This window comes from Tachypleus tridentatus, chromosome 13, assembly GCF_004210375.1.
Source record: "Tachypleus tridentatus isolate NWPU-2018 chromosome 13, ASM421037v1, whole genome shotgun sequence".
NCBI lineage: Eukaryota > Metazoa > Arthropoda > Merostomata > Xiphosura > Limulidae > Tachypleus > Tachypleus tridentatus.
Genome location: NC_134837.1, coordinates 181,211,735 through 181,239,024, shown reverse-complemented (window position 1 = coordinate 181,239,024; position 27,290 = coordinate 181,211,735). Strand labels below are relative to the sequence as shown.

At 31.1% G+C, this 27,290-nt stretch overlaps 1 protein-coding gene across 5 annotated transcripts; it reads right to left on the bottom strand.

The window, feature by feature from the left end:
* Nucleotides 1–1,399: 1,399 nt before the first annotated feature.
* On the bottom strand, nt 1,400–26,205 carry LOC143239860 (succinate--CoA ligase [GDP-forming] subunit beta, mitochondrial-like). 5 transcript variants are annotated; one of them, XM_076481440.1, is made up of 13 exons: nt 26,043–26,205; nt 24,484–24,628; nt 23,509–23,541; nt 19,717–19,816; nt 17,873–17,963; nt 13,760–13,912; nt 11,328–11,417; nt 10,838–10,934; nt 10,039–10,200; nt 9,297–9,439; nt 7,537–7,657; nt 5,662–5,796; nt 4,150–4,311 (listed from the first exon to the last, which is right to left on the bottom strand). In XM_076481440.1, exons 1-12 carry the CDS (start codon nt 26,109–26,111, stop codon nt 5,684–5,686), a joined length of 1,317 nt encoding a protein of 438 aa, XP_076337555.1. In that variant the 5' UTR covers nt 26,112–26,205; the 3' UTR covers nt 4,150–4,311; nt 5,662–5,683. The 5 variants fall into 5 exon arrangements, with proteins under 5 accessions (XP_076337554.1, XP_076337557.1, XP_076337558.1 ...); XM_076481439.1 differs by having other exon boundaries at nt 1,400–5,796; nt 26,043–26,204; XM_076481442.1 differs by lacking the exon at nt 23,509–23,541 and having other exon boundaries at nt 1,400–4,311; nt 26,043–26,202.
* Between the last annotated feature and the right edge of the window lie 1,085 nt (nt 26,206–27,290).

The following is a 27,290-nucleotide window of genomic DNA, read 5'->3' as shown; positions in this document are numbered from 1 at the left end:
ATAATTTACGAATGAAATATAAACCTTTATGGCCCATCTAAATTCTTAAAGAAAAGTGAATTTTTTCTACACACAAACTTTGTTATTGTTAATACCACTGATTTACTAATCTGTAATGATGAAAAACCACTTGTAGAGAAAAATATATATGTAAAAACAGCTGGTATGGGTAGAGAAAGCTCTATGTAGAGAAGCGAACAATGATTCGACCTTCTTCGGTCATCGTCAGGCTGACAATGACCAAAGAAGATAGAATCATTGTGCACTCCTCTACATAGAGCTTTCTAATCATACTATTAAATTACAGAAGTCCATGAGTTGATGATTGATCTGTTAACTAATTAATTTGTGGAAGGCTAACACAGATAGCTTTGAATGAATATCTGAAACAAAGTTTCTGACAATGGCACCAGAGGGTTGAACTGTTCAATCTTTCCCAAACTACTATCAATTGCCAATTCCATCCTGACAAAATTATTGAATTCTGTACCACATATTAGTCAAACCATCATTTACTTTAGAGATAGATACTGGATTACAGGTATAACTTGATTTAAAAAACAACAACAACAATAAATAAAAATCATCAAGAACCACTAATCCACAAAGGAGATGCGAGAAGATTGTATAACAGGAGATTAGAATTTGATTTTCCAATATATTATATTGATCATATGATGAAGATTATGGTCAAATAGTACCTAAAACCAATTAGATTATCCTCATTCATCTTGTTTATTCAGCAGTACCCACCATTAAACTGAAATTATGGACAACAAGAATATAACTCAATTCTAAAATTAGTACAGCTGTTTGTCCAATAATTTGGGTATTTTGGTCAAACAAGCACATGACTGGATAACAAAAACTGTATTCTAACTTTGAACCCATACACACAACATACTCTGTAGCTGATACCTTTCTTCTATAAAGAAGATCATGCAATTGTCTCTGATGTCAAACAAATCTTTAAATCATTTGATTTATATGGCACTTCTACAATAATCTTTTCTAATGTACATCTTCATTAAGTTTGGTTTTGAATTTTGTACAAAGCTACATGAGGGCTATCTGCACTAGCTGTCCCTAATTTAGCAGTGTAAGACTAGTCATCACCACCCACCACTAACTCTTGGGCTACTCTTTTACCAATGAATAGTGGAATTGACTATCATATTATAATGCCCTCACAGCTGAAAGGGCAAGCATGTATGGTGCGCAGAGGGATTTGAACCCACGACCCTGAGATTACGAGTCTTGCATCTTAACCCATCTGGCAATGCCAGGCCTTTCATTAAAAGAGTAATTAATTTTACAATGTAAGAAAAAGGTTATAACATGAACTTATCAGGGGCATCAAATAAAAGGAGCAAAAGAATAAAAGAATCCAGTCATAAAGTACAAGTTTTATGCTTTTATTGGGTCTTATAATCTAATTTACAAATCAATGCCAGCCCACATATTGCACATTCACTTTAGTCAAATGACAGAGCACCCCCTTAATTAATTGTCAAATGACATTGTTATTTTATAACATAACTTGCACACATTCTCTTGAAATTGCATAGCACAGAACCTATATATACAATAAAGTTATCTTCACTTGATAATTACATGTAATTATCCTTTAAAATAAAATTATTTTTGACAAATTTCACAGCTACAACATGAACACCATAATTTCTTTTTTTTTGTTATGATTACAACAAACAAATCTTTCATCTTGTACTTCCCCCATTCTCAGTAATGCTGTTTACATCTGGTGGCTGGAATCTTGTACGTTTTGTAATAAAAATAATTCAGATGTTAAGAGGAAATAAACTGCTATTGTTTGTTTAGGGAACTTGAATGGTCTAAACCAACAGAAAAAGTGCAAATTTGCTACAATATAAGCTCAGAATTAAGTGATACAATTTAAGTATTTAAAAGGCCATCAGTGAATTATACATAATGAGGCAATTATTTTAAAATACCTTTGAACTGTAAAAGAGTGAAAATAATTTGTTTTAATAATGTTTTGCTAAAGCTAAGCAAGGGCTACTTATGTTTAGCTGTCCTTCTTTTCAACTTATAGATTAGTAAAGGCAGATAGCCAAAAGAAATACCAATTCTTGTTTGACCAATTAGTCATTCTTAGAGTCCATTCAATGTGCAAAGCAGGTTTTTTCTGATAATGGGATGCAAACCATGAACCCTCAAATTCACAGCTCATTCTCAGCTCAGTGGAAATAACAGTAAAACCTATACACTTTCTTTACTATGATTTAACTGCATTTATTTTAAATTCTTATTTTGAATTTTCTCACAATCCTATAACAAAAGCCATCTGCACAGAGTTGTCCATAGTTTTAAATCGACAGACCAGACTAGATGGAGGGCAACTAATCATCAGTAACCACTCTCAACTCTTGTTCAACTTACTAATGGAATTTGACTGTAGCTCCTGTAATGCACCCACAGCCCCAATATGTGAAGTGTATTTTTCATGAGTGGAATGCTAATTGTGCATCCTTGGATATACAATCTAGACTTGCTAATTTCTAGGACACACCCAGGCATTTGTTCATTTTGAGAATAAGACAAAATTAAATGCAGTTATAAATAAAATGGCAAAACATGTTACATAATTTTAAAATCTGTACCTAAGTTGATCTCAATTTTTGTTTATTTTGAAATTAAGCATAAAGTGACACAATGGGTTATATGTGCCCTGCCCAACACAATTATTGAAACCTGGATTCTAACGTACAAGTCTGCCAACATACCACTGTGCCACTAGGGAGCACATTTTGTTTTCACCGTCAAATATCTAACATATCATGGTACAAGTTTATATATTGGTTGCTTACATCTTACATTATGTTTGTTATCTCAATAAACACTCGTTTATTTTATCTTTCACATAAGTGTCAACCATACTGTGTGTGATTCCAAGATAAACTGGATTAAGTCCATGAAAGTTTTATTCATACCATGAATTAATTTAGAAATTAGTTTTACTTCCAAATTCAGTCACTTGTTTTAAACATAAAATATGGTAGGAGGATTATTTGATAAACATATTTATTTATGTACAAAAATCATACATGGCTACTCAGTGTTGAAAAACCAATACTAAGAGAATATAATAAAAGTTGTTTGTAAGACATTGGTAGACTTAAACTGATCCTGATTTAAAATTCTTTAAAGCTTCAATATTGTCTAATATTCACCACTCCTCTACACATTCCTTCATAAAGTTTAGATTATTCAAAAAGGTCACAGAAATGATGTGGAAGGCATTTATGCCTGTAAAGTTCTGTACTAATTTTTAGGGACCTAATAATGTTGATGGACAGAAAAAAAAAGGTGACATGTAATTCTTTAATAAGCTACCCAAAACATTCTGTAAAACTTTAAAAAAAGTACTCCTTTAAGTTCTAATTTTAGTATTAATTTATAATACTCAAAAACAAAACTGCAGGCTTAATAAATGCATACTAATAGAGTTAAAATTTTAAGAAAAGTGAGTGGAACATTTAAATATGCTACATGTTAAAAACAAACACCAGGATGAAGTGTAATAACTGACCTACTCTTTGTTATAAAACATTACAACCACAAATATACAAGTGCTCATTCCTCTTGTGATAAACACTGCAGTTCTATAAAACATCTTAAGTAGGAATGTGCTGGATTCATTAATGGTGGGAAGAGTCACATTTTATAAATTAAAATAAACATATTATTTTTTTTTAACACTCGTTACAATCTGTTTTGCTAACCCAAACAGTTTCCTTTTACCATCTAAAAGTTTGTAAATCTACTAAGCTGATAAAAGTTAATTTTCTACAATGGTAGGAAGTATTTAACTGTGGTATTTGATAAGATACATACATGCAAATTAAAGTTCACAATTACACCAGTGTTATTTCCACATTATAATATTTTTAAAATGTTGTTACTTGCAGCTAGAAGAAAAATTATATGCATTATTGTTTCATGCAAAACATTCTTGGTATAACAGTAAAAATACCCACAATGCATCTCTTCTGCAAAATCCAGGGCACAAGTTAAAATTTATCATCTACTAAATGAAGTCTGTTGTTACCAATTATTTTAAAGCACTTGCAATATTGACATTTTTCCAAAATCAAACAAGAACACAACTTTAACACTTTTGTGAAGAGAAATTTGTATTTTTCACCAGTTTTATCAAATGATCACTCTCACACACTACATGACTGTTTTTCTATAGTAATCCTTTTCTTTCTCTTCTATTTCCTACACTTATTACTGGACCTGGTCAAAATCTTGTACATCAAGCATACACTAGTAAGATAGTTAACACACTAGTAAACCACTCTTTAACAATATATACTACAAAGTTAGTCAAATTCAATTTAAAATTAAAGTTTCACTGGTAGTAAATTTTGGGTGATAACTAATGCTGAATACCCTTAAAAATAATTGATGTGGGTATTTTACAAGTGCCAAGATATGTGGAATGTGATGATACATTATTATATTTTGTTGTTAATCCACAGAGTTTACCTTCAATGTTATTTCAAAACATTTAAAAGAACCTCATAAAACTTCAGACTGTTTCCTGTGCATATGTGAAGTAATACAAATTTCATCACAATGATGAATTTTAACTTCAACTTTCTATGTTCTTTTGTCTATTAAATTCAGATTGGTATTACACAACTTTAGTTTCTTCTAAAATGTTATCCAGTTTGTGTAACAAAAAACACAAAAACCTCAGAATATTAATGTTTTTCACTAGGAAAAACTCTCAATTTTCTAAATTGCAAGTTTTATAAAAAAAACTAATTATGACAAAAATTAAATTCAGAAAACAATTAACTGACTGTGACTAGAACACGTTAAAACCCCTGTAAGGAATGAATTTCAATATTTATTAACCAATTTCTTTCACATTAAAGTCTTTTATACAAACAAATCTGTTATAAGCTAAGAAAGATACATGTAAAACAATTATCAGCTTGTTCCTACCTAGACCGTTAATGTATTTTTGATACCAACTACAAATACTTAATATTTAATAGAATTATTTGATAAAACAACAGACACTCCTAACAGTTTTTGGCCAATTTTACTAATAAACAAAATTCATTCTTATTTTCCTTTATCTTAATACTTAAACCTAAAAGTTGGTCCTCTCAGTTTAAAACAGGAAATATGTTCTGGAGTAATTTTACGCATCTCTTAGAAGATAACAGATTATGAAGTTAGGTATGAATAAATTTGCTCCGATGGTAATGGTGATAATTTAGTTTGTTTTACCACTTCACCAAATTCCAATAGATATTTTAATTTCACAAAAAATTCTATTTTCAAATCATCTATACCATAGACAAGTGTCTGAAAGGATATGGCAGATGTAATATGGCTGACATTCTTTTTTAATTCCAATTCATATGTTCTTAGAATAACTATAACAATTTCAAAGACAAAATTCCAACCAAACTTGAAAATAAGGATATAATATTCAAAATTTACACAACATACAATTGAGGGAATAAATGGTTCTAAATCTAAGGAAAAAACCCTCTAGTTTTTTATAATGTTTCATAAAAATCATAAAATGGAAATATTAGAAATACAGCTTTTAACAAGTACTTTACAAACACTATATTTGTTACATATAACATTTACCTCTAAGGAACTTTCAATATAACTAAACAGGTAGACTGTCTACAGCCTTTTTAGCTGCATCATCGAGATCACTGGCCGTTGTCACTGGAAGTCCACTTTTAGAGAGTATTTTTTTAGCTTCATCTACATTAGTGCCTGAAGAAACAAGAAAAACACAAGTGGTGTTTGTAGACTATCTAAGTAATGTTTACATAATATATTAATATGCGTGAAAGTCACTGTAACATCTGTTGGAAAACTAAAAAAGTATTAAAAACTGCATTTTCTTATAAACAGAATGAGTATTCAAGTCTTACAAGAATAAAAAAAAAACACTTTACAAAAGCAAAGGACATAGCTAACCCTAATTATGAATTAATAGGTTCAATAACATGTTAAGTTTTAGGCTACTCTTCATCTTACTCAACAGTGAGATTTGACAAACACTTAAAATAAACCAACAGTCCCCCCCAGTGCAGAACAGGAATTTCCAAAGGCATAAACCCTCAAATAATATAAAATGCAGTTTAAACTTTAAACAGTTTTAGCACAAGTGATAAAACAAGAAATAAAATGCAGTTTAAACTTTAAACAGTTTTAGCACAAGTGATAAAACAAGAAATAAAATGCAGTTTAAACTTTAAACAGTTTTAGCACAAGTGATAAAACAAGAAATAAACTAACACGTAATGAATGCATACTCAATATGTATTGAATACTATTCTTTCTGTCACAGACACAACTTAATGCAATTTCTCAAACAATATATACATGTTATGGTCTTAACAAAAAAACTGTTAGTATAAAGCTTTCCATCCAGTCAAACCAACAACAATTAACTTCAAAGAACTTTAAATAATTAAAAATCCTAGACCTTAATTTTAGACATTTAAACAGTACTATAAATTACTTACATACAGGGCTAAAACTTGAAAGAGAAGTAACACACATCAGAATTATGTGGAAAACCCTCTCTACTACGTAAAGTTGTCTAAAAACTGATACTAAATGCAAATTCTCATATAAAGGATCTTAAAGTTTTCTGTGTTCAAACATTAATAAAATGAACATTGTCCATCTCAGAGTAAAATCCCTTAGTAAACATACCTACAAGTCAATGGAGTCAATAAATCAACACCAACAGAGGGCACTATTTGGTCATTAAAATCACAATGTCAACTGCAGTGGGATAAAGCTGTCTAATAATAAAACAGCTACATGTTGCTGGTTGATAACTACTGAGCCAGTCAGAGTAACAGATGCTTCACAATACACAAGTGACTTCAGGTACTTTTGTATGCAAAAACCAAGTTTGTCAACCATATTGGCAAGGTGGTCATGATGAGCAGGTAGCACTCTCTGTTGGTCATAGGTTCATGAACCCCATTGTTTCATTCATATGTCCACAAAGATATTGATATCCAAATACACCAACAAACTACATGAACCCTGTATATGTATGTACAGTGTTTCATAACACTTGAGTTTTTGTTTTTCCTGTAATTGACCAAACTATATTATTACTGTTTACTTTAATTAGAAAACAAAAACTTTTCAATAACCTAGTGTTTTATAAAGATTTAATTTTTCATAAGCAATAAAATGTACACAAAATCTCTGGACTGGACCACTTCCAGTGCCATCTATTGAGCACTGACTGTAATACATAACATGAGAATAAATTTAGGCAAATATTTTTTGAAAGATAAAAAAATGCACCCAATTACCTCGACTAATCACAGAAGGGATTAATACAAACATAGAACATTAAATCTGATAGTTAAACCTAGTACGTCAAAATCACAAAATGAAATAATTTTTTGTATTACAAGAAAAAACAAACCCAAACATATTTTAAACTATAATGTTACATTTCTGATCAAAATACTTCCTCACCTTCTAATCTCACCACTAATGGAACTTTCAAATCAATATTTTTACATGCATTTGTGATTCCATTAGCTATAGTAGCACAGTTAACTATTCCACCAAAGATGTTCACCAATATGGCTTTCACCTATTAAGAAAAGATGACCAACTGTGTAAATAAAACATAACTAATGTTCACTTACTTTATAATTAAAGTTTACTACCTTGTCAAGTGGATCTGAACATAATAGTTAATATTTTTAAAATGGTATGACAATTATAAGTAGAGGTCAGGGTATAATTACATTTACCAAATGATGTTTTAAGCTCACTCATTTCTTATTTGAACTTCTTCATTCTTGCTCACTCTGTGCAAAATTATCTAACACTCAACGTAAACTCTGCAAGGGCAAGCACTCTAAATACTAAGAAATGAAGTGTTTTATAAAACAATGTAAAACTTACTCCACCACTTTTGTCTAGTTGCAGTAATATTACATTCTAATTACTTTAGAGTATGCACCAAGAAGTCAACCAGATGATGTTATGGAGGGGCTCAAATTTAATAACTTAAAAACATTACAAATTGGCATTGTGAGGGAAAAGATTCAAACTTCTTTCCCTAATCCATTAATATGATATCCTAAACACTTTAAAAATCCAATTGCAAAAAAGAAATTTATAATATTCAAAAACAGATTTATTTCATCATTGCATACACTGACATCTTAATCTGATGGTGAATTAGTTCTATTAAGACTCAAAACAAATTTATAATCAGCAATATAAATATACTGATTCATAGACCAAAACCATGCTAAAGATCCCTTCCTCAGTACCGTGTTACCTGTACATGAATCCCGATTAGTTTAGTTTACAAGGTAGGCATTAGCACCTGCCAAAAGTACAACCTCTCCTATATCCAGTTATGGAATCCTATTCAAGCACACAGTCACTCCATTTCCAAACTGATGATACTAATACTACTGTCATTATATACAATGACAATGTATATCAATAAGATGCTACGATTTTGAAACTGTTTTCTCATTTCTTTAATATAATCTGGACAATAATAAAAAAAAACTAAAGAGCTGAAGGAGATACTCAGAAAAGAGTAAAGACAAATCTGAGAACAAACTGATTATACAAATCCTTCATCAAATCTTAACAATTGTGTAGTTGCTAAATATGTCTTTCATACAATTTTAATGACTTATGATTTTTTCAAGTAGTTAATAAAGTCGAGACACAATAATCAAATCAGATGTAAAGTAAAAGGATGAATTTAAGATTTTCAAGAGAAAATTATGAAAAAAATATTAATCTAAATATGAAAACAGCAAACAAAAACTTTTCAGGTAAAAAATATGCTTGCATTTTTTCATATAATACAATTAGGATCTTATGGTTTTCTAACTGTTGTACATACAGTTTTGTATGAATAGATAAAGGAACTGCCCTAGATACAATTTTTAAAATCATAGTATTTTCTACAGTGGTTTAATTAACACACAAAACCTATCAAAGTTTAAAATTCTACAGAGAAAGCTATAACAATAATTAAGAATTAATTAATAATTATAAAGAGCACTTAATAAAACATCTTAGCTTTCCACTTCTTTACTTGTATTTGAAACATTTAGTTCACACAAAAATTAAGATATATATAACTTATGCAATAACTTCTGTAACAAATGCTAGATGTCAGTGTTGACTTAATTAACAAAGATTTAGAATTCTATTATTTTCTTTCAGTGTTCCATTACTTCATCTAACCAACTTACCCTAGAATCTTGTGCAAGTATTCTGAAGGCATGATGTACTTGTTCCTCCTGTACTCCTCCGCCAACATCAAGAAAATTAGCTGGAGTTCCGCCATACAGTTTAATGATGTCCATAGTGGCCATTGCGAGCCCAGCGCCATTAACTGCACAACCAAATATGATTGTACATTAAGACACTTTTATCAAACTTTTCCCAGTGATATGACACTTCCTAATGCAGTTATTTATCATTAATTCACTGATATGTACACTTAACTAATTTGAAATGACAGATCTAGTAAAGTATATAATATTATCATAATTAATTAGTTTACATTTGTAAAACAAATGAGAAGAGGGAGAAATATTAATTAAAAACTGACCTATGCAACAAACAAACTTACAAATCTTTTCATAACCTAAATGTCGTTTTTAACACTCAACTAGGTTAAAACTGTTATACAAGAGAAAAATGTGAAAAATAACAAGAATGTTTGACCATTAGCTCAGCCAACTGACCACTGAAAGAGCAACAGATCTCAATGTTAGATATTACCTGTAACAAAACCTTTGATTTATATTCTGCCTTTCTTAAATATACTGGTAAAGTAGGAGTTTTATAGTTTCTAATATTTCATATTTAACTGCATTAAAATAAGAAAACAGAATAAAAAAACAATTTAGTTTGCTTGGTGATATGGTTCACATTTTGATTTCACAGAAATAAGAGTGGAAACTGAAAAAAAGCAAATAAAATTCCTACCTAAACAAGCTATATTTCCATCCATTCCTATATAATTAATACTATATTTAGTGGCTTCTACTTCCCTAGGGTCACTTTCAGATAAATCTTCCATTGCAAAGATTTCCTTCTGGTGAAACATTGCATTGTCGTCAAAGTTGATTTTGGCATCAAAACAAACCACTAAAATGCAGAATAAAAGCTTAGGTTTAATTATAAAAACTGACAAGTTGTTTTATGTTTCTTTTACTATGATACATGAAATTCCATTCAACAAGCTGTAAACAACCAACAGTAGTTTAGTTACTTTACACTATATTAACCCACCTTGAATTTCAACACTCTTCATCCTGTATTTTAAAACTGACCCTAATAACATCCAGAGCCTCTATCAGCTAATTGATTTATTACCTCTTTTATTATTGGAAAGTAAATTATTTGTCAACACTCTTTCAAGAATTCATGAGGTTTGACAAACAATAAAATTTGTTTTTGAATTTCTCCCAAAGCTACATGAGGGCTATGTGTTAATATACAAGGATACTCTCCTCTATTGCAAACTGTCATTAAATTAGCAACGCAGGATTAAGGTTAAACAAACAATTAATAAATCTAACATTAAAACCACGTTAAATGATGCTTGCCATGATCCCCCAACCAACATACATACCCAAGTAAATAGGGTTAATCTGTTTAACAAGAGGTTAACACATATACCAACTGAATAGATGTTGAGTGCTTCATAATCTCTACGTGATAAATTGTTTAAATTTAACCTACAACCTGCAGTTATTCAATTTTATGAAAACTTCCACAATACCTCCTCCATCTGGTGTTTCTCCAAAGGGATTTATTTCTACTTGTGTAGCATCAACTTTGAGAAACAATTCATAAAGTTTCTTTATTTGATTTGCAGCCTAATAAAAAAAAAAAAACCTGTAGGTAATTTTATATGTATATTCAGTGTTCAAACTTTTAGTGTTGTATCATTCTTTTAAACAAATTACAGATGTCTTTAAGGAGATATTATCATCTTTCAAAAACATACTGACATTGTTGTAAGAAAATTAACTTTTGAAATATGTTTCATTAAAAACTAAATATACAGTTACAACATTTTCCAAATGTTTGTACCTTTAAATTATTTTGTAAATTGCACTTTTGTGTCTACTTTACTTACAATATAAAATTGTAATTTTTTAATGAATTGATACAAATGCAAATAAACCACACACAAGGATTTCTTTGAATTTATTGACAAAGGGAGAAATAAGCAGTTCAGTATATTAAAATAGTAAATATTTTCACACCTGGTCCCTTACTTCTTCTTTAAACTCCAAATTTTCAGCAAGTTTTCTTGCTTGTTCATTGGATAGACCTTTCATAATATCAACTGATTCCTAAAGCAAACAAAAAACCAAGGTAACAGAACACAAACCATATAACAATTTCTTAGTACAAACTGTAGGTCTGGATTAAAATAGAAAATGTATAATAAATCTTAATGTTTGTGTAATTCTGATTATGTCAATATTTTAACTTCTACTGTATATCAAATGCCTTGAACAATATATATATATATATATAAATGCAAGTTTAATGATATTTGCAATCTATTTAAACTTACAAAAAATCCATACATAAAACATACACTGAGTACCTGGAAACATATGTTGAAAATATGTGATCTAACAAAATGTCACTAAAGTCTGAACAGAAAAATATAAAAAAAATTTCAAACTGTTGTTGTTTCAATACATATGAAGTAGATCTAGGCAATAAACTTAGTTACCTATGAGGATCAGCCACATCTATTAATATCATGTTTTTTATTCAATGAAAATTACGATTCAACCACTTAGTAAAACAAAATTATTCGAAGAACTGACAGTTCATAACTTGAAACTACTACCATTACTATTCTGATATATTTAGTATTTTCTGGCTTATAATTAATATCACAAAGCACAATACCATACACTTTCAGTACTTAGACATTTTCAAACAACTTTTTATATATATTTAAGAAACTTTATTAATCAAAATGCAATATGAGATATTAGAAAAAAAAACAACTTCTTTAACCCACAAGCCTACATCAGATGTCAGCAACTTGATTTATTATATCTTTTATTGTTAGGAAGTAAATTCTTTATCAACACTCTTTCAAGAATTCATGAAATTTGACAAATAATACTGTTTTTGAATTTCTTGCAAAGCTACACGATGGCTATCTGTGTTAGCCACCCCTAGATATCACTGCTGCCAACTTTTGGGCTACTCTTTGACTAACATATAGACAACTGACAATCATATTATAATGCCCCCATGGCTGAAAGGGGCAAGCGTGTGTGGCATGATGGGGATTTAAACTTACAACCCTCAGATTATTAATCCAGCACCCTAACCACCTGGCCACACTGGGCCCCCAACATTGCTGATTACTGATGTTCATAAAAAGAACTTAAGAGGTTGCTAGATGGAATACTTCACTTATTTGAAATGTACTTCAAACATAACAAAAGATTAATTAATCATGAGGAAAGTACGACTATTAATAAATTACTTTTTTACGTCTATGGAGCTATGATATTGCTTTGATTTCTCTATGAACATAGGTATTATTAGTTAAATGGCATGTCTTCTTGAAATGTTTTTTTTAAATAATTTTCTTTCCAATGATAAAAGGTATATTCAGTTAACTAACACCTAATGTAGGCATACAAGCAAATATTAGCAATGTTTTGTTTCTTAGGGTAATAATTTATTAAATTAATACAAAAAGTGCTTTCACAATGTCACCCAGTAATGGGATTGGTTGGCATGACTGTCCTTGAAACCACAAAGTAACCATCAGTCTCCATATGATAACCTTTGATTACCTTTTGTTTCTGGCTAAAATGACAGCAGATTGTGACAAAATAAACAAACTACAATTTGTTTATCCTAAGTAGCTTAAGGCTTATAACAATATACAATTGCGTTCACTTAATTTTATCATTTCATTGTACTTTGAATGTGTATATAACTAATAATTCTGAAACACGAGTTGTAAATGACTCAGTAAATGCAATACCCACATTATTGAATGACATAATACACAAACTGCTCATGAGAATACCTGGTGAAAAATGATAATTTTTTACCATTTTACTTAATCTAACATTGTCTGACCTATAACTTTCTAATTTTTACATCTTAGTTAGTTTTATAACAATGAATAGAAAATGCACTTAAAGTACATGATATACAATACTTACATTCAACCTCTTGTTTTTTTTTGGTATTTGTACACTAATTAATTTTTATTTAGTTAAATAATAGACCTAAAAACACAAAATAATATCCTTCACAAATAAACAATGTCCTATAACTATTATAATTTAACTCCACCTTGGATAAAAGATGCTTAAACTAAAACCTACAGAAAAATATCATGATTGTCATACTACTGGAGATTTAACAATTTTTAAAACTATTTTCTTATGAAACTAAGAACTAAAAACTTGTGTAATATTAAAATACAATTTATAAAATATGTTCTGATGGAAAAATTATTAATTTAGGTTGGTAATAAAGTAGTTTAATTACATTTTTGATGTGATTCTATAAAAGCTCACAACATGCACACTTTGACCAAACTGCAGCAAAAGGTTCAAGAGCAAATTAAAACTGATAATTTCAGTATCTCGTCTATTTAACAGTTTAAGGTAGAAGAAAAATTTTTAGAAATAATGAAAACCTTAAATATAAGCTCTGGATTGGTTTGAGCTACTTCTTCAATGTCTACACCTCCAGCTGGACTGGCCACTATTACTGGTCCACTGGTCTCTCTGTCCATAAGAACTGCCAAATATGTTTCTCTCTCAATGTCTAGAGCTTCTGCTATCATTACCTGAAAACAGTTTCATAAAAATTTAGTTTTTATTTTCCAAACAAAGAAATTAAAAACATTTTACTAAGAAAATAAAATACTCAACTCATTCAAGTAAATTTTCTTTACTTTATACATATCCAAAGGTAATATATACACCATACAGACATTTAAAAAAAAAAAATTCAGGAGTACTCACCCCTGGACAGAAGTTATGTAAAATCATGATTAATAAAAGGTTATAGCAGGACATTAAAAGTTTCATAATAAGAGAAGGAATTGTGAAAAATGCCTGTAAAACCTATAAAATACAAAATGTGTAATCATTGGACAAAACAAATCTTCATTCTAAAGTTGATGAAGATCCAGCTAAGCCATGATGAATGAACTAAATGTTCCAGGTTTAACTATACTGTTCTGGCTTAAGCACAAAACTCGTATCAGCAGTCAAGAACATTAGTAGCAGTCATTTCTCTCACTGGTTTGAAACTTTTCTACTTATTCATGACATGGCAGAGCACTTCAACCAAAAACTGGTAGCACCTGGAATTGTACATCAGGTCCATAGTAGGAAGGGTGTCACACCATTGATACAAGATTCTAATTGTGACATGGCCATCTCCAACCAATACCAGACAAGTCCAGAATGTACCTCCAGAGGATGGTAAGAAGGAGGAATGTCACATTAGGTTAAAAAGAAATTGGTCAGGTATATACAGACAGTAATATGGCATAGTACTTACAACCAAAATCTGGTGGCATCTGATATCAGGTCTATATAGGATAAAGTGATATGGTTCTTCACTCAGGAAGACAGGCCTCCATGGTCCTCCACCCCATCAGCTAGGAATTAGCAGGTGGTATGAATTCCTATACTCCCCCAGAAGGAAAGAAAAATGTGTTGGAGAGTCCAAAAGACTGCATCATCGGAGACACTAATGGGTAACCATAATTCCTTATTTTGAAAAGACAAGCTACCACAGAGACAAAGTTGATCAATCAAAACCTTGCAGGATCTGGAACTGTATATCAGATTTGTGATAGGAAGAGTTCCAATGTCACAAAGCATCAGGCATGGGCAACAGTCCTTGTCTGCTTTATTTGTGTTGGTCCTTCCAGAATAGAAAGGGTTACAATGTAACTGACATTGAGCATGGTCACAGGATGGACAGTGCAGTTTCAAAAAACCTGGTTGGTTGGTTGATTTAGTGTTTTATGGCAAAAAGCAGCTAGGCTATCTGCCCCAAACATCTGTTAAAAAGGTAAAAATAAATTAAGTGTAATAAAATACATAAAAGGAAATGAAGGTAAAAACAAAACAGCAATTAAAAACATAAATGGCATAAAACCAATGTTGGCATCCAGTCTATAAAGTTGTAAAGGACTTTATGTAGCATAATGGTAATGACATTAACCTGCCAGGAAGACTAACAGGTAAGTACAAGAACCACTGTCAGTCAACTGAAGTTGGCTTTTCCAGTCCTGGTTCCAGGTTATGTGTCATTGTGGCCAGTATCAAAAATGTTAAAAACATGCAGCAAAATTGTAATAACAACTTACCAGGATGACTAACAGGTAGTTCAAACAGCAGCGTTAGTCACCAGAAGTTGGCCTTTCCAGTCCTGGTGTCGAGTTATTTCATGTTATGGCCATTTACCAATTTCAAATTGAACTAGAGAAATTGAAATTCTTAAAAGGAAACCACAATTAAAAAGGTGTAATGAATAAATATCAAACACTTAAATGACATTAAAAAGATTGATGGCCATTAAAAAACTAAAAACTTTATCAAGGTGGACAGTGTCACCGTCACCAATAACACTGTCTAATGTTATGGACAGACCTTGGGACAGAACATGTTTAAAATAGTGCCATCGTTGAGAGTTGTAACGATGGCAAGAAAGTAAAATGTGGCATACAGTGATTTGAGTGTCACACAAACTACACACTGGTGCAACAGTTCCAGATAAAAGAAAATGATGAGTTAAAAAACTGTGACCAATGCGTAGTCTAGTTAGAACAACTTCCTCCTTCCAAACCTTACGGAAGCTAGACGGCCAAAGTCCAATATAGGGTTTTATTTGCAAAAGCTTGTTGTCGCGTTGCTCACTCCATATTGACTGCCAGCTGGCACGGAGCCGAGCCTTGAAGACAACACCATAGTCCATGTACGGAATAGGCACAGTGGTGATAGTGCCAAAGCAGATAGATTTAGCTGCCGTGTCTGCAAGCTCATTCCCACAAATACCAACATGGCCTCGTGTCCAGAAAAACTGGATAGAAGTAGATGTTAATGAGAAATGGGCCAGTTGGTTTTGAATATCAGTGAGAACAGGGTGTGAACCAACATGAAGCAATTCCAGAGCCAGCAGAGAACTAAGCGAGTCAGTATAAATAGTGCAGTTGGAGCACTGCTTAGCTACAATATGATCCAGGGCAAGAGATATGGCATACAGTTCAGCAGTGAACACAGAAGCTGTAGAGGGGATTCTGCACACAACCACCAAACCGCAACAAACCATAGCAAAGCCCACAGAGTTACCTGATTTAGAAGCATCAGTATAAATTGGAATGGAAAGATTGTTCGAAAGATGTTCAGTAAATAAAAGATGGTACTTCAAACTGGGAGTATCTGCCTTTCTCAGATGACTTATATAAAAAGGTCACATTTGGGGACTGTAATAAGCCATGGCAGGATGGGCTGACCAGTGGATTCTGCAATGTTATCAAGAACAGACCCAATTCATCCAATTGCACCTGGATGCAAAGGCCAAAAGGAGCAATGGCAGATCGTCTGTTCTGAAAACGTAAGGCCCACTGAGGAAGGAAAACACATCCCCAGGACTCTCTCTAAACAGTACACTCATAACTGAAATAAATGGAAGCCCTACCACAAAGGATAGAAAAAAGAACATTTCCAACACCAGAAGAAATGATCAGCTCATAAATTACCTGAATAAAGTGTGAATTATATAAAGAAGTAGAACCCAGGTTCAAATCTAATACATAAAGAGGGATTAAAAATCTTAACTGGCTCTGGACCTAACTCCAAACAAATTTGAGAACGATTAAAACTAAAGGTATCCAAATCATCATTGTGTTGGTTTACAACACAGTATCTGGAAATCTTTTGACAGATTTTCTTTCAAAACAAATCAAACATGCAATATTAGTTACAAAAATCATGACTTTAATTTGATACTGTTAGAAAGGATGGTAAGAGAAGAACACTACGAATTATGAAGAGAAAAACCAGAAAAGGTTAAGATAGCAGCAACAGAAGGACAAGTTTTCAATAGGGCAAATTATAATTAAGTGTATAAAATACGTGATCGAACACATTTATGTATGAAAAACAAAATGTATATGCAATACAAAAAAATAAAAAAACAAAAGAATAGAGAGATAAACAAAAAGGTTTAATTTTTGAAAAACAAAATGACAATAGTAAAAAATAAAACATGACAAGAGTTTTGAGAGTTTTAATTTAATAATAAATATTAAACTAATGATAGTCTGTACTATATCTAAACTATATTTTGAATATGTTTAAAATAAACTGTGGTTGAGTTGGGGCAGGAGTTAGCAACCTACAGCTCGCCACCAAAAATCCCAAACGAAATATCACATCCACTCAGCCCATGCTGGTCCTAAAAAATAATTCAAGTTTGTAACTTAATTGGCCCTCCATCTGCTCACAGACATGGCCTCAGGCCCCTGCACAGAAAGAGGTTGCTGATCTCTGAGTTAGGGTGTTTGAAGTTAATTTACTGAAGATGTTTATTTCCTTAACTAATAATATGTTAAACATGCTGCATGTATAATAAAACTGATTAGGTTAATCTTAATAAATACATAGCAGTATCTTAAAAAGATGTAATCTTAATTTAATACTAAATTCAAATAATAATATGCAAAAAAATCACATTTCAATATAAACTTCTCATAGACTTCAAAATATTTTCCATAACATAGGTTTACCTTTCTAACAAGTACTCCATCTGCAGTCGTTTGTTTGGTTACTAGTTTATGTCCAAGCATTTGTTCTACAATTGGCGCTACTTCTTTGGGACTGTGTAAAATTTGTAAAAACATATTCCATAACTCATAATTTTGTAAACGATGATACATAAGAAATTATGGTATATAATGATACGTACATGACACGATACACGAGAAATCATAATCACACTTTTAACTGTTCTAATTGTTGTGCATTTGGTGTCACTTCTTAGAGGTTGCATAAAATAAAAGTCATTTCTGCTATTTTTATAACTTGTAAACTAGCTCTGAAAACTTTTGAAATGATGATTACCACAGTTTGTTTTGAATTATAAAGCATTTACTTAAATATAACCTACATACTTTGACATGAAAGGACAATAAACTATTTAAAGTGCTATATAAATCTGGAAGAGCTATTATTCTTTAACTGTTTAGTTAACAGAATAAAAAAAAATAACCTACACTGCACATATAAAACAAAATACTTTTGTAGTTTTTAAAATTCTACAGTATCTATTATTAACAAACTATATACAAACCTAAATATCTGACTACATACTAACAAAGTACTTTAGTATAATTGAGAATTACAATTAAAAGCAATCATTGAAGATAGTTATATTTCTCATGGCATCAAACTAATTATATGATGTACAAAGATAAGAAACAAATAAAAGAATAATGAAAAAAAATGAAGTCCTTCTGTGTATTTTTCTCTTTCTTGAGCATGTAGAAAAGAAACTGCAGAGACAAAAATATCCTGTACAAACATACACAAGAACTAAGTGTTTGTTTGTTTTCTTATAGCAAAGCAACATCAGGCTATATGCTGAGTCCAGCAAGGGAAATCAAACCCCAGATTTTAGCATTGTAAATCCGTAGACTTACCGCTGTACCAGCAGGGGACCCAGAACTAAGTAACAGCTACATGTTTTTCTGCAACAGATCAAAGTGACTAGATGCAAGGAACTTTGTGCAAATGACAAAGATGCTCATAACTGTGTTTCTATATTTATAGAAAGTTCTCAATCTCAAATTTCTTAATGTTTTGCAGCTATATGTAAATACATAATCAAGTAACTTTTATCTGAAACAATAATAAAACTACTAAAATCCCAAATAAATTACTAGATATAAAGACAATGTGTAGAAGTTGATTTGGGCAAAGTTAATGTATGAAACTAGAACAAAGTTCGTATAAGTACACAGCTCATTATAATATGTACTTCTAATTTGTTGATATGCAATTCTGAATTACTTAATATACATTTTAGAAAGGGAAATTTCATGCTTTCTAGTAAAAATATTTTATCTATTCTATTACAAATAATTTCTATATCTTGGTCCTGGATGGAATCTTTGCATTGAAATGCTACTTAGCAACTTTTTAGAACTAATCATAACATGAGATTCAATGGTCATGTTAGGAACAAAACAGACACTGAAATAGTATGTACAACTTTTACACAAAATAACAACTGTTGTATCCCAGCTGGCCTGAAGAGCTCTGAAATGAGTAAAATACAACAATGAATATGACAAATACAGTGGTGTCTGAATACTGTTATTATACACTCTTTTAATTCTTGGAAATCCTTATGGAACTAGATAAAGAATGTAGTGATTAAAAATCAATAGGCCTAATACTAATGCTCTTATGACAAGTATAACTGTAATCATGAAGACACATTCACACTTCCTTGTTTCAGTTCACAGTATGTCTTGCTGCTGGGTATCACACATCCTATAATCAAAATTGTCCAACTGTGAGGTTCTGAAAAACACCAATGAACTAGAAGTGTTCAAGTGAACAGACTTACTTTGTCGTTAACTTTACTCCACCCTGCAGCCCACTGGAGAATGTTCCTTTGCCACGCCCACCTGCTAGAATCTGAGCTTTGATCACAAACTCTCTAACATCTGAAACAAAATTTTTGAAAAGCCAATACATTATATAACTCAAAGTGTGTAAGGAAGTGAAATGTAACTCTTTTTAACTTCACTTTGTGCAGAAAATCTATACAGTAGATTAAGTTACTGTTTTTTGAAGTTATAAATATGATAAACAGAAGACAAGGTACAACTCATTTCATTCAGAAACATCAAAAATTTACTGGCTTCTTTGTCAAATGACAAATAATCAGATGTAAAAATCTGTAATGCAGTTTAACTCTGCAGATTGCTGTCTTATTTTTTAAATGAGATAACATTTTAGTCCATACTAAGACTGTTTTTGTACTGCAGGAAGTTTCAATGAAAATGTGGATTTGTTACAGGGCTTTTCTTCTGCAAATTTTGTCATTTGAAGGAAGTGGTTATCAATGGATTGTCCACTGTGTGATGTCAACAACATTACTTTGTTTTTATGGAAAATAAATACCAAACTATTGCTGACCACCTATTGCTTTGGTCCTGATTGAAAGTTTGACTGGTACATCTTGAACCAGAAAACATTCTTTGTTTGTTTTTTCTCCCATTGTTCAGTTGCTTCTAAGATTTGATGTCCTAATTCTATGTTTCGCTAAGAGCAGTTTTTAGAATGTGTTCTATTTGTGCTATTTTACCACTTGTACTGTGATTCTAACAATTTCTCCTGTGTGTGTGTGTGTGTGTGTGTGTGTGTGTAGAATTGAAAAATCAGTTAGCATTGAAACTGAATTATTTGCTTAAAATTTGTGGTTATTTAACTTTGGTTAACATGTTCCTGAAACTTTATGAACTTGACTGTTAAACTCTGACAACTCTGTTTTAGCTAAACACCAACAATCAGGTAGGACACCTAATAAACTGAAATCAATACTGGAAAAAGTAAAACCTGCTATATCAAAACATAATCAACTCTCACTCAAGGTCAAGATCTACAGGTCTTGAAAATCTTGCATTGAACAAAACAAAAATGACCGTTAAAACTAGGCAAATTTACATGCTGAAGAAACACTATTAGACACTTCTTATAACCTTCAAGTTGCATACAAAATAAACGAACGATTTTGTATTCTCTGAAAGTACACTTTCAATTATATATACGTCATATGAATTATTAATGTGGCAGGGATAAAGAAACATATAAACTGTTCTAACATCATAACCTTACAACAGAATGTTGAAAACATGAAAAATTATATGTTCTTTGTGAACATCCTCATACCTTGAATTTAAATCTTTCCAGTTATTCTGAAACATTAATGAACTATGGCCGATTAATTTTAATTAATGCCTTAGGTAGCAGTAATTAGACTTGTAACAACACAAAATTCAAGCTATGGATAATATCAACAAGTATCATAAACATCATGCTGATATTGGTTTTAATTATCATGCTAATAAATTGGTAACACCACTGAAAACTGTGTTTCTAGAAAACAGCTGTTAAGACCAAAATGATTTATGTGGAAAAGATGTTAAACCTTTGAATTACGATAAACTTGAAAAACATAATTTTTAAAATATTGGAGTTGTGCCTTAACCCTTAAATGGCAGCCATCATCAGTTGATGTTGCTTCTTACAACATTACTGTTGTTTAAGGATTAAGGGTCAGTACCATCTTAGCCCATATGATTTTGACAGGATAACATTCCAAACATAAATTTTTATGACAGGGTGACCAAAAGCTTCAGAATATAGACCAAAATGCCATTTTATTCAAGAATCAATAGAATAATGCATTAATATTTCAACCCTACCTTGTCTAAGCTGCTCATAATATCAATTAAACAAAATTACTTGATTTACTGTTAAAACAAAGAAAGTTTAAAACACTTAAACATAATTTATACAATAGTTTCTTAATTCAACACAACGATTTGCTTTCAAGCATTTAAAAATTAAACAAACTACTTAAACTCTTTCCAAACTCAACCCTTAAGTATAATACAGTTGAGAAGTTGCTTGGACCATGCACAAATGATAGGATGAATTTTACCCCATCTTTCGTTTTTCCATAACAAACCACGACATATTCACAGTGACAATTGCCTTTGCTAATCAGCCCAGTATTTCAAAACATACTCAAATTAACTGGAATTCTAAGTCACAAAGACAAGAATGAATTGAAAACTGGCTTTCAAGCTTGAATTGCAAATTTTAAAGTGGTCGAAACTTGCAAGATATTATCAAACTTACAACTACAATTAGAAAAATAGTCAACTGCACAAAAACCTTATAATACAGTGCATTCCATTAAGTAAATGTTTATTAAGTTTCTTTTTATACCATTTAACAATACTAGACAAGTCCAGTCAAGTTATTATATGGTATTGGGCTTCACTAACATAAAAGATACTTTTAGTTTAAGTAACCTAACTGGAGCATTTTACTTTATCATTATTACGTTTAATGAGGCTTCTATTTGAAACTTACACTAAAAGTAAAACTTATTTCTAAATGGAATTCCATCTTTATTATTTAATTACATCCACATTTCTCAGAGTTAACATGAGCATACAGAATTTCTCTGACATGACCTAGAATGATTTTAAACATATTTAACTATTGTACATGTTAAAAATTTACTAAGCACTCAGCTGCAGAATGTGCCATGTGGTGTGATTGTAAATTGGCAAGCAATTGTGAAACATGCCACGTGGTACACTTTAATTTCTTTTGAACAACAGCCTGTGAAACACACCCAACTGATTACTAAATTTTGATTGGTTGATCAATTATTTCTGCAGCTAAGGGATTAAACCTTTTTTCTTTAAGATGATTATCATAGTGAACCATGTAAAATTGATTTATTTCGTTAAGACACACCTGAAATGTTCAGTTCTATGCTGTAAAAATGTCAAGTTTGAGTATAAATTCCTATGGGACAAATGTGTCAGGACCATTAGATGACCTAAAAAAAAACTTTAATCTGTAGAATGAGTAAGTAAAAGATAATTCTTCACAGAATGGGTCAAATTCAGCCTGATTATTACCCAGATAAAACACAGTATGTCATTTTGATAAATTGTATTACATTATGATTTAACTATAAGCTAAAAGCAACTTTCAAATGCATCTTCTGAAATAAGAAAAAGTGTTGATTTATGTGTTCATGCAAATGAGGAAATTCCAGCTACCTTCATCTTTACACATTTATATTTAGATGGGCCATGGGGCCTGAAATCAGTTGGTAGCACTAGGTGAAAATTAACACTAATTCAATGTTATCTTATGCAATTGGTTCTCATGATGAAAGTACTATCAGAAAAAAAAATCAGGTTCTCAAGCCACATTAAGTATAGAAAATGTTTTTTTTACATACTTACCCGTGTTCTCTTTTAATCATTTTACTTACCAATACTTTCTACAGAGGGAAACCATGTAGACTTCCAAATGACTTATAAAACAGTAAATGTTTTATAATCTATTTAGCAAGAAAATGAAGTTAACACCAATGGACCAGTTGTTATTATAGGTGATGGATATAAACAGGATGCACATGTTAATGGTTCACTTAGAAACAAAACTATAGCATCATTTCATGTATAATTATAAAGGACGTTTTTCTATGTTAAAACACTTTTGTGAAACTCTGGCTTTCAGATGAAGAACAAACATTTTGAGAAGACTTTCAGTAATAATGATTATCCAAAGAAAATGATACACCATGTGTTCTATGTTTTACCTGTCTCACCTAGTGATGAACCACAACCTGACACTGAAAACAAAAAGAAAAGTATTTCTTCCTTATAGCAGAAAAACTTCATAAGATAATGAATAAACTTAACATCACTATAGAGTTTTTAAGTCCTGTGTAAGAGTATTACAAAAGGTAAAATCTCTAGTTTCCAGTGCTCTCACAAAAAACATGGTTTATAACATTAAGTATGAGGTACAATACATTAGGAAAGCACAATGAATGCTACAGGTGAGGTTCAAAGAAAGATTAAAAGCTGTGTTATAAACACATCAGCTATAGCTTTTCACATTCATTAAAATGACCATATAATAGTCCTAAAAAATGCAAAAATAATAGAGAAGAAAACACTAAACAGAGCAAAATAACAGTAACAGCAAAATATCAAATTATGATCTTTTTAAACAATAATAAATCATCCTTTTAGGTCTGCTATAAGAACAGAAGTTTAAAGTATCCAGAACTGAGAACAGATGTATACCTTCTTGAAGTCATATAAACTACAACACTTTTGTAGCCTAACATTTGTAATTTTAAACAATAGTAACATATTGTGCATAGTTCCAGAACAAGCAAACAAAAATTACAGTAGTCAAATTAAACTAAAAAGCAAAAGACCTCACAAACTGCAAATTATAAAGTTAACTATACCAGAGCAGTATTTTGTTACCTTAATATCTGTATGCCCCTTTTATCAAAATTATCATACTGTCTGGTTGGAAAAAAATTTCTTAACCACAATTTATATGGATAATAAAAATAAAAGAAGCACATCTCGTGAAAGCTACAACTATTATAAAATTTACAAGTGTCTTAATTTATCTGACAAACTGATTTCTTTATGAGCCAAAATTTAAATGCCCTGTTATAATATTTGGAAAAGATATTTACAAAAAATAAAACCTATGAACCTAGTACTGACCATTTTTACACGATTATACAAGATATTCTGTGTAAGCTTACTTAATGTTTTAGATATTTCTTCAGCCTGTTGTATAGTATCGGCAACCTTAAATCGTTGAACTGTTATTCCATTGTCATTCATTAACTGCTTGCTTTGATATTCATGAAGATTCAGTTTTCGTACTGGTACCTGGCAGGACGGAATCTTTACACAGTAAAGAAACATAAAACATGCAGTATTTTAGAAATCTGTAAGAAAATCAAAATAATCTCTAATCTACATTTGTTCAACAAACCAGATGCGTATATATTCATCTAACTTAAATGATAAAATATCAGTAAATTAAATACCCATACAAAATAACAGTTGAACTTGCTCAACCTGTGACATACAAGTATAAAGTTTCTTTCCCTCCATCATAAACATTCTTTAATCCTGCAAAGAAAACAACTCCAAAAAAAACTTGCTTTATTAATAACTTTAAATACAGTTACAATTTCCTTCAGCTGTGACCTGTAAATTGCGTACAGAGCAGAAGTAAAAAGAGTTGCCCAAAAATGTTGTGATTATTCTTGATGACGAGAAACCTATTTGAAATAAAAATGTATCTTAGAACAGCTGCTGTGAGTATTAACAATGTTATTGATAAAGAGAGAACAATGTTTCAACTTTTGTTGTTCTTTCCTTATCAATTACAGTGCTAATACCCATAACAGCCGTTCTGGGATACAATGTTAGGATGAAATGAGAGAAAATAAAGGTATAATCAGTATGACACTCCTGTTTTAGTTTTTACTTACCATACATAGGTCATAAATTAAGACTGAAAAAGAACCTGATGCTGTATTTTGACAAGTGGCAAAGAAATGTTTTTAAAGAATAAGCATTTCCCATATATTTACACTGGTTTCAACAATATAACAAAATGAAAAAAAAAACTTTTCTTTTGATATCTAAAATAGGTAACACCTGGGCATTTCATTTCTGGGTACAGATGGGGTATAAAACACAAGTAATTACAGGTTACCTTCAAAAGTACCAAATTTTGATAATGTACTATTATCTACTGTATCTACTATTACCTGGTAACGTTATATTTTAACTATGAAAGTATGATGCTGTTTCAGAAATATTTTATTCTCATAATAAATAATGCATTATTTTTTAATTATAGCAAACTGGAAACGTGAATATATTCAGTATTCATCGTAAGCAAAGCTAATAAATATAATTCACACTAAAAAAAAAAAAATCCACATTTCTGTACCAAATGGGTTAATTTGTTAATGCTGTTATACGTTTCGTCTTAGTGGCTGTTGCAGAATTATTCACGAGATGTATCACAGTAGTTTTGTAATACATTTTTGGGGTGTGAGCTGAATACTTTATAAGCGTGATACCGAATCATCTGTTAGTGCTACCAAAATTCACGAGTCTTTAGATCACAAATTACATAGGTTTAACCGACGAACAGACTATAGTGTACACGCACGCACACGTGTACCAACGAAATACCACTACATCTACTCTGAAAGTGTAAACAACTACGGCTAAACTAAAATACAGTATATCATACACTGCTGCATCGAACTGTAACAATCATGATAATTACACATACCTGTTTATTAAGCAAATGAAGAGTCCCTCGGCTCATCTTCAAACTCGCAAACCTTGTTAAAGCAGCCATATTGAGTACACTTGATTCGCTGCTTAAATCTTACCTCCAGGTTCACAAGTGGTATTAAACAGCCGAAAGTATTAATAATCAGGCTAAAAACGTAATTTTATATAAATAATATAAAATTTGTTAATTTTATGAAGATAAGTATCATCTTCAAAATATTTACTTTCCAGATTAAAAGAAAAATATTTGCAGTATAATTTGTCTTCAACAAAGTTGACACCATAAATGAATTTTAATGAATATACATAACCAAAGCAATATAACTAAGTGTCGTAGATAACGTGTACGTCACAATATTGAATGCTTTCATGATATTAGAAATCACGTGGGATCAAAAATTGTATGAAAATAAAATAAAAAATCAAGCGACCTTGAAAGGTGTTGTTGTTTTTTAATTAAGCACAAAGCTACACAATGGGCTATCTGTGCTCTGCCCATACGGGTGTCGAAACTCGGTTTTTAAGCGTTGTAAGTCCGCAAACATACCGCTGAGCCGCTGGGGGGCTTTGAAAGGGGAGTATTCTTTCTTCAATAATTAATGGAAGGCCTATACTTAAAAACGTTTAGGTTATCTGATTTCTTGTTTTGTAATATTAAATATGTGATCTATGTGTAGTATGAAGAAACTATCGGGTTTTTACGCTATTGTTTGTCGGTACTTCACTAATAGTCCTGTTGTTTAGCGTCATTTTTGGATGTTGCTTTTACAAGGTGGATTTTAAGAGCATCAAACATTACCTGAAATTTCTTTTAGTGATACTGATCAAATTGAGGAAATAAACCCACCGTGAGATGCATCACATTTCCGTGTAATTCATCAAGTCCAAAATGGACACAACTCAAAATGTTCAACACTTACTGTCCTTCAAAATGTGGAATATGCATTATGACAAACACAAATTCTAATTCATCTGAATTATCGTATATGCCAGTGATAACAAGACCATTCAGTTATTACAAACCTCGTCCAATATTGATGTGATTGGTTGATATTATGTATCAGGACCATAAAGCAATACATAAGCTAAAACTTTCAATCGAATTACAACGAAGCAGACAACTAATATAATTTTGTATACTGTACAAATGAACAATTCTATTTTGCCCAAGAGATGGCAGATGTATGTACAAGGGCTACAGTTTTCTTTCAGCCCATTTAGGATATATAACTATTAGTGAAAA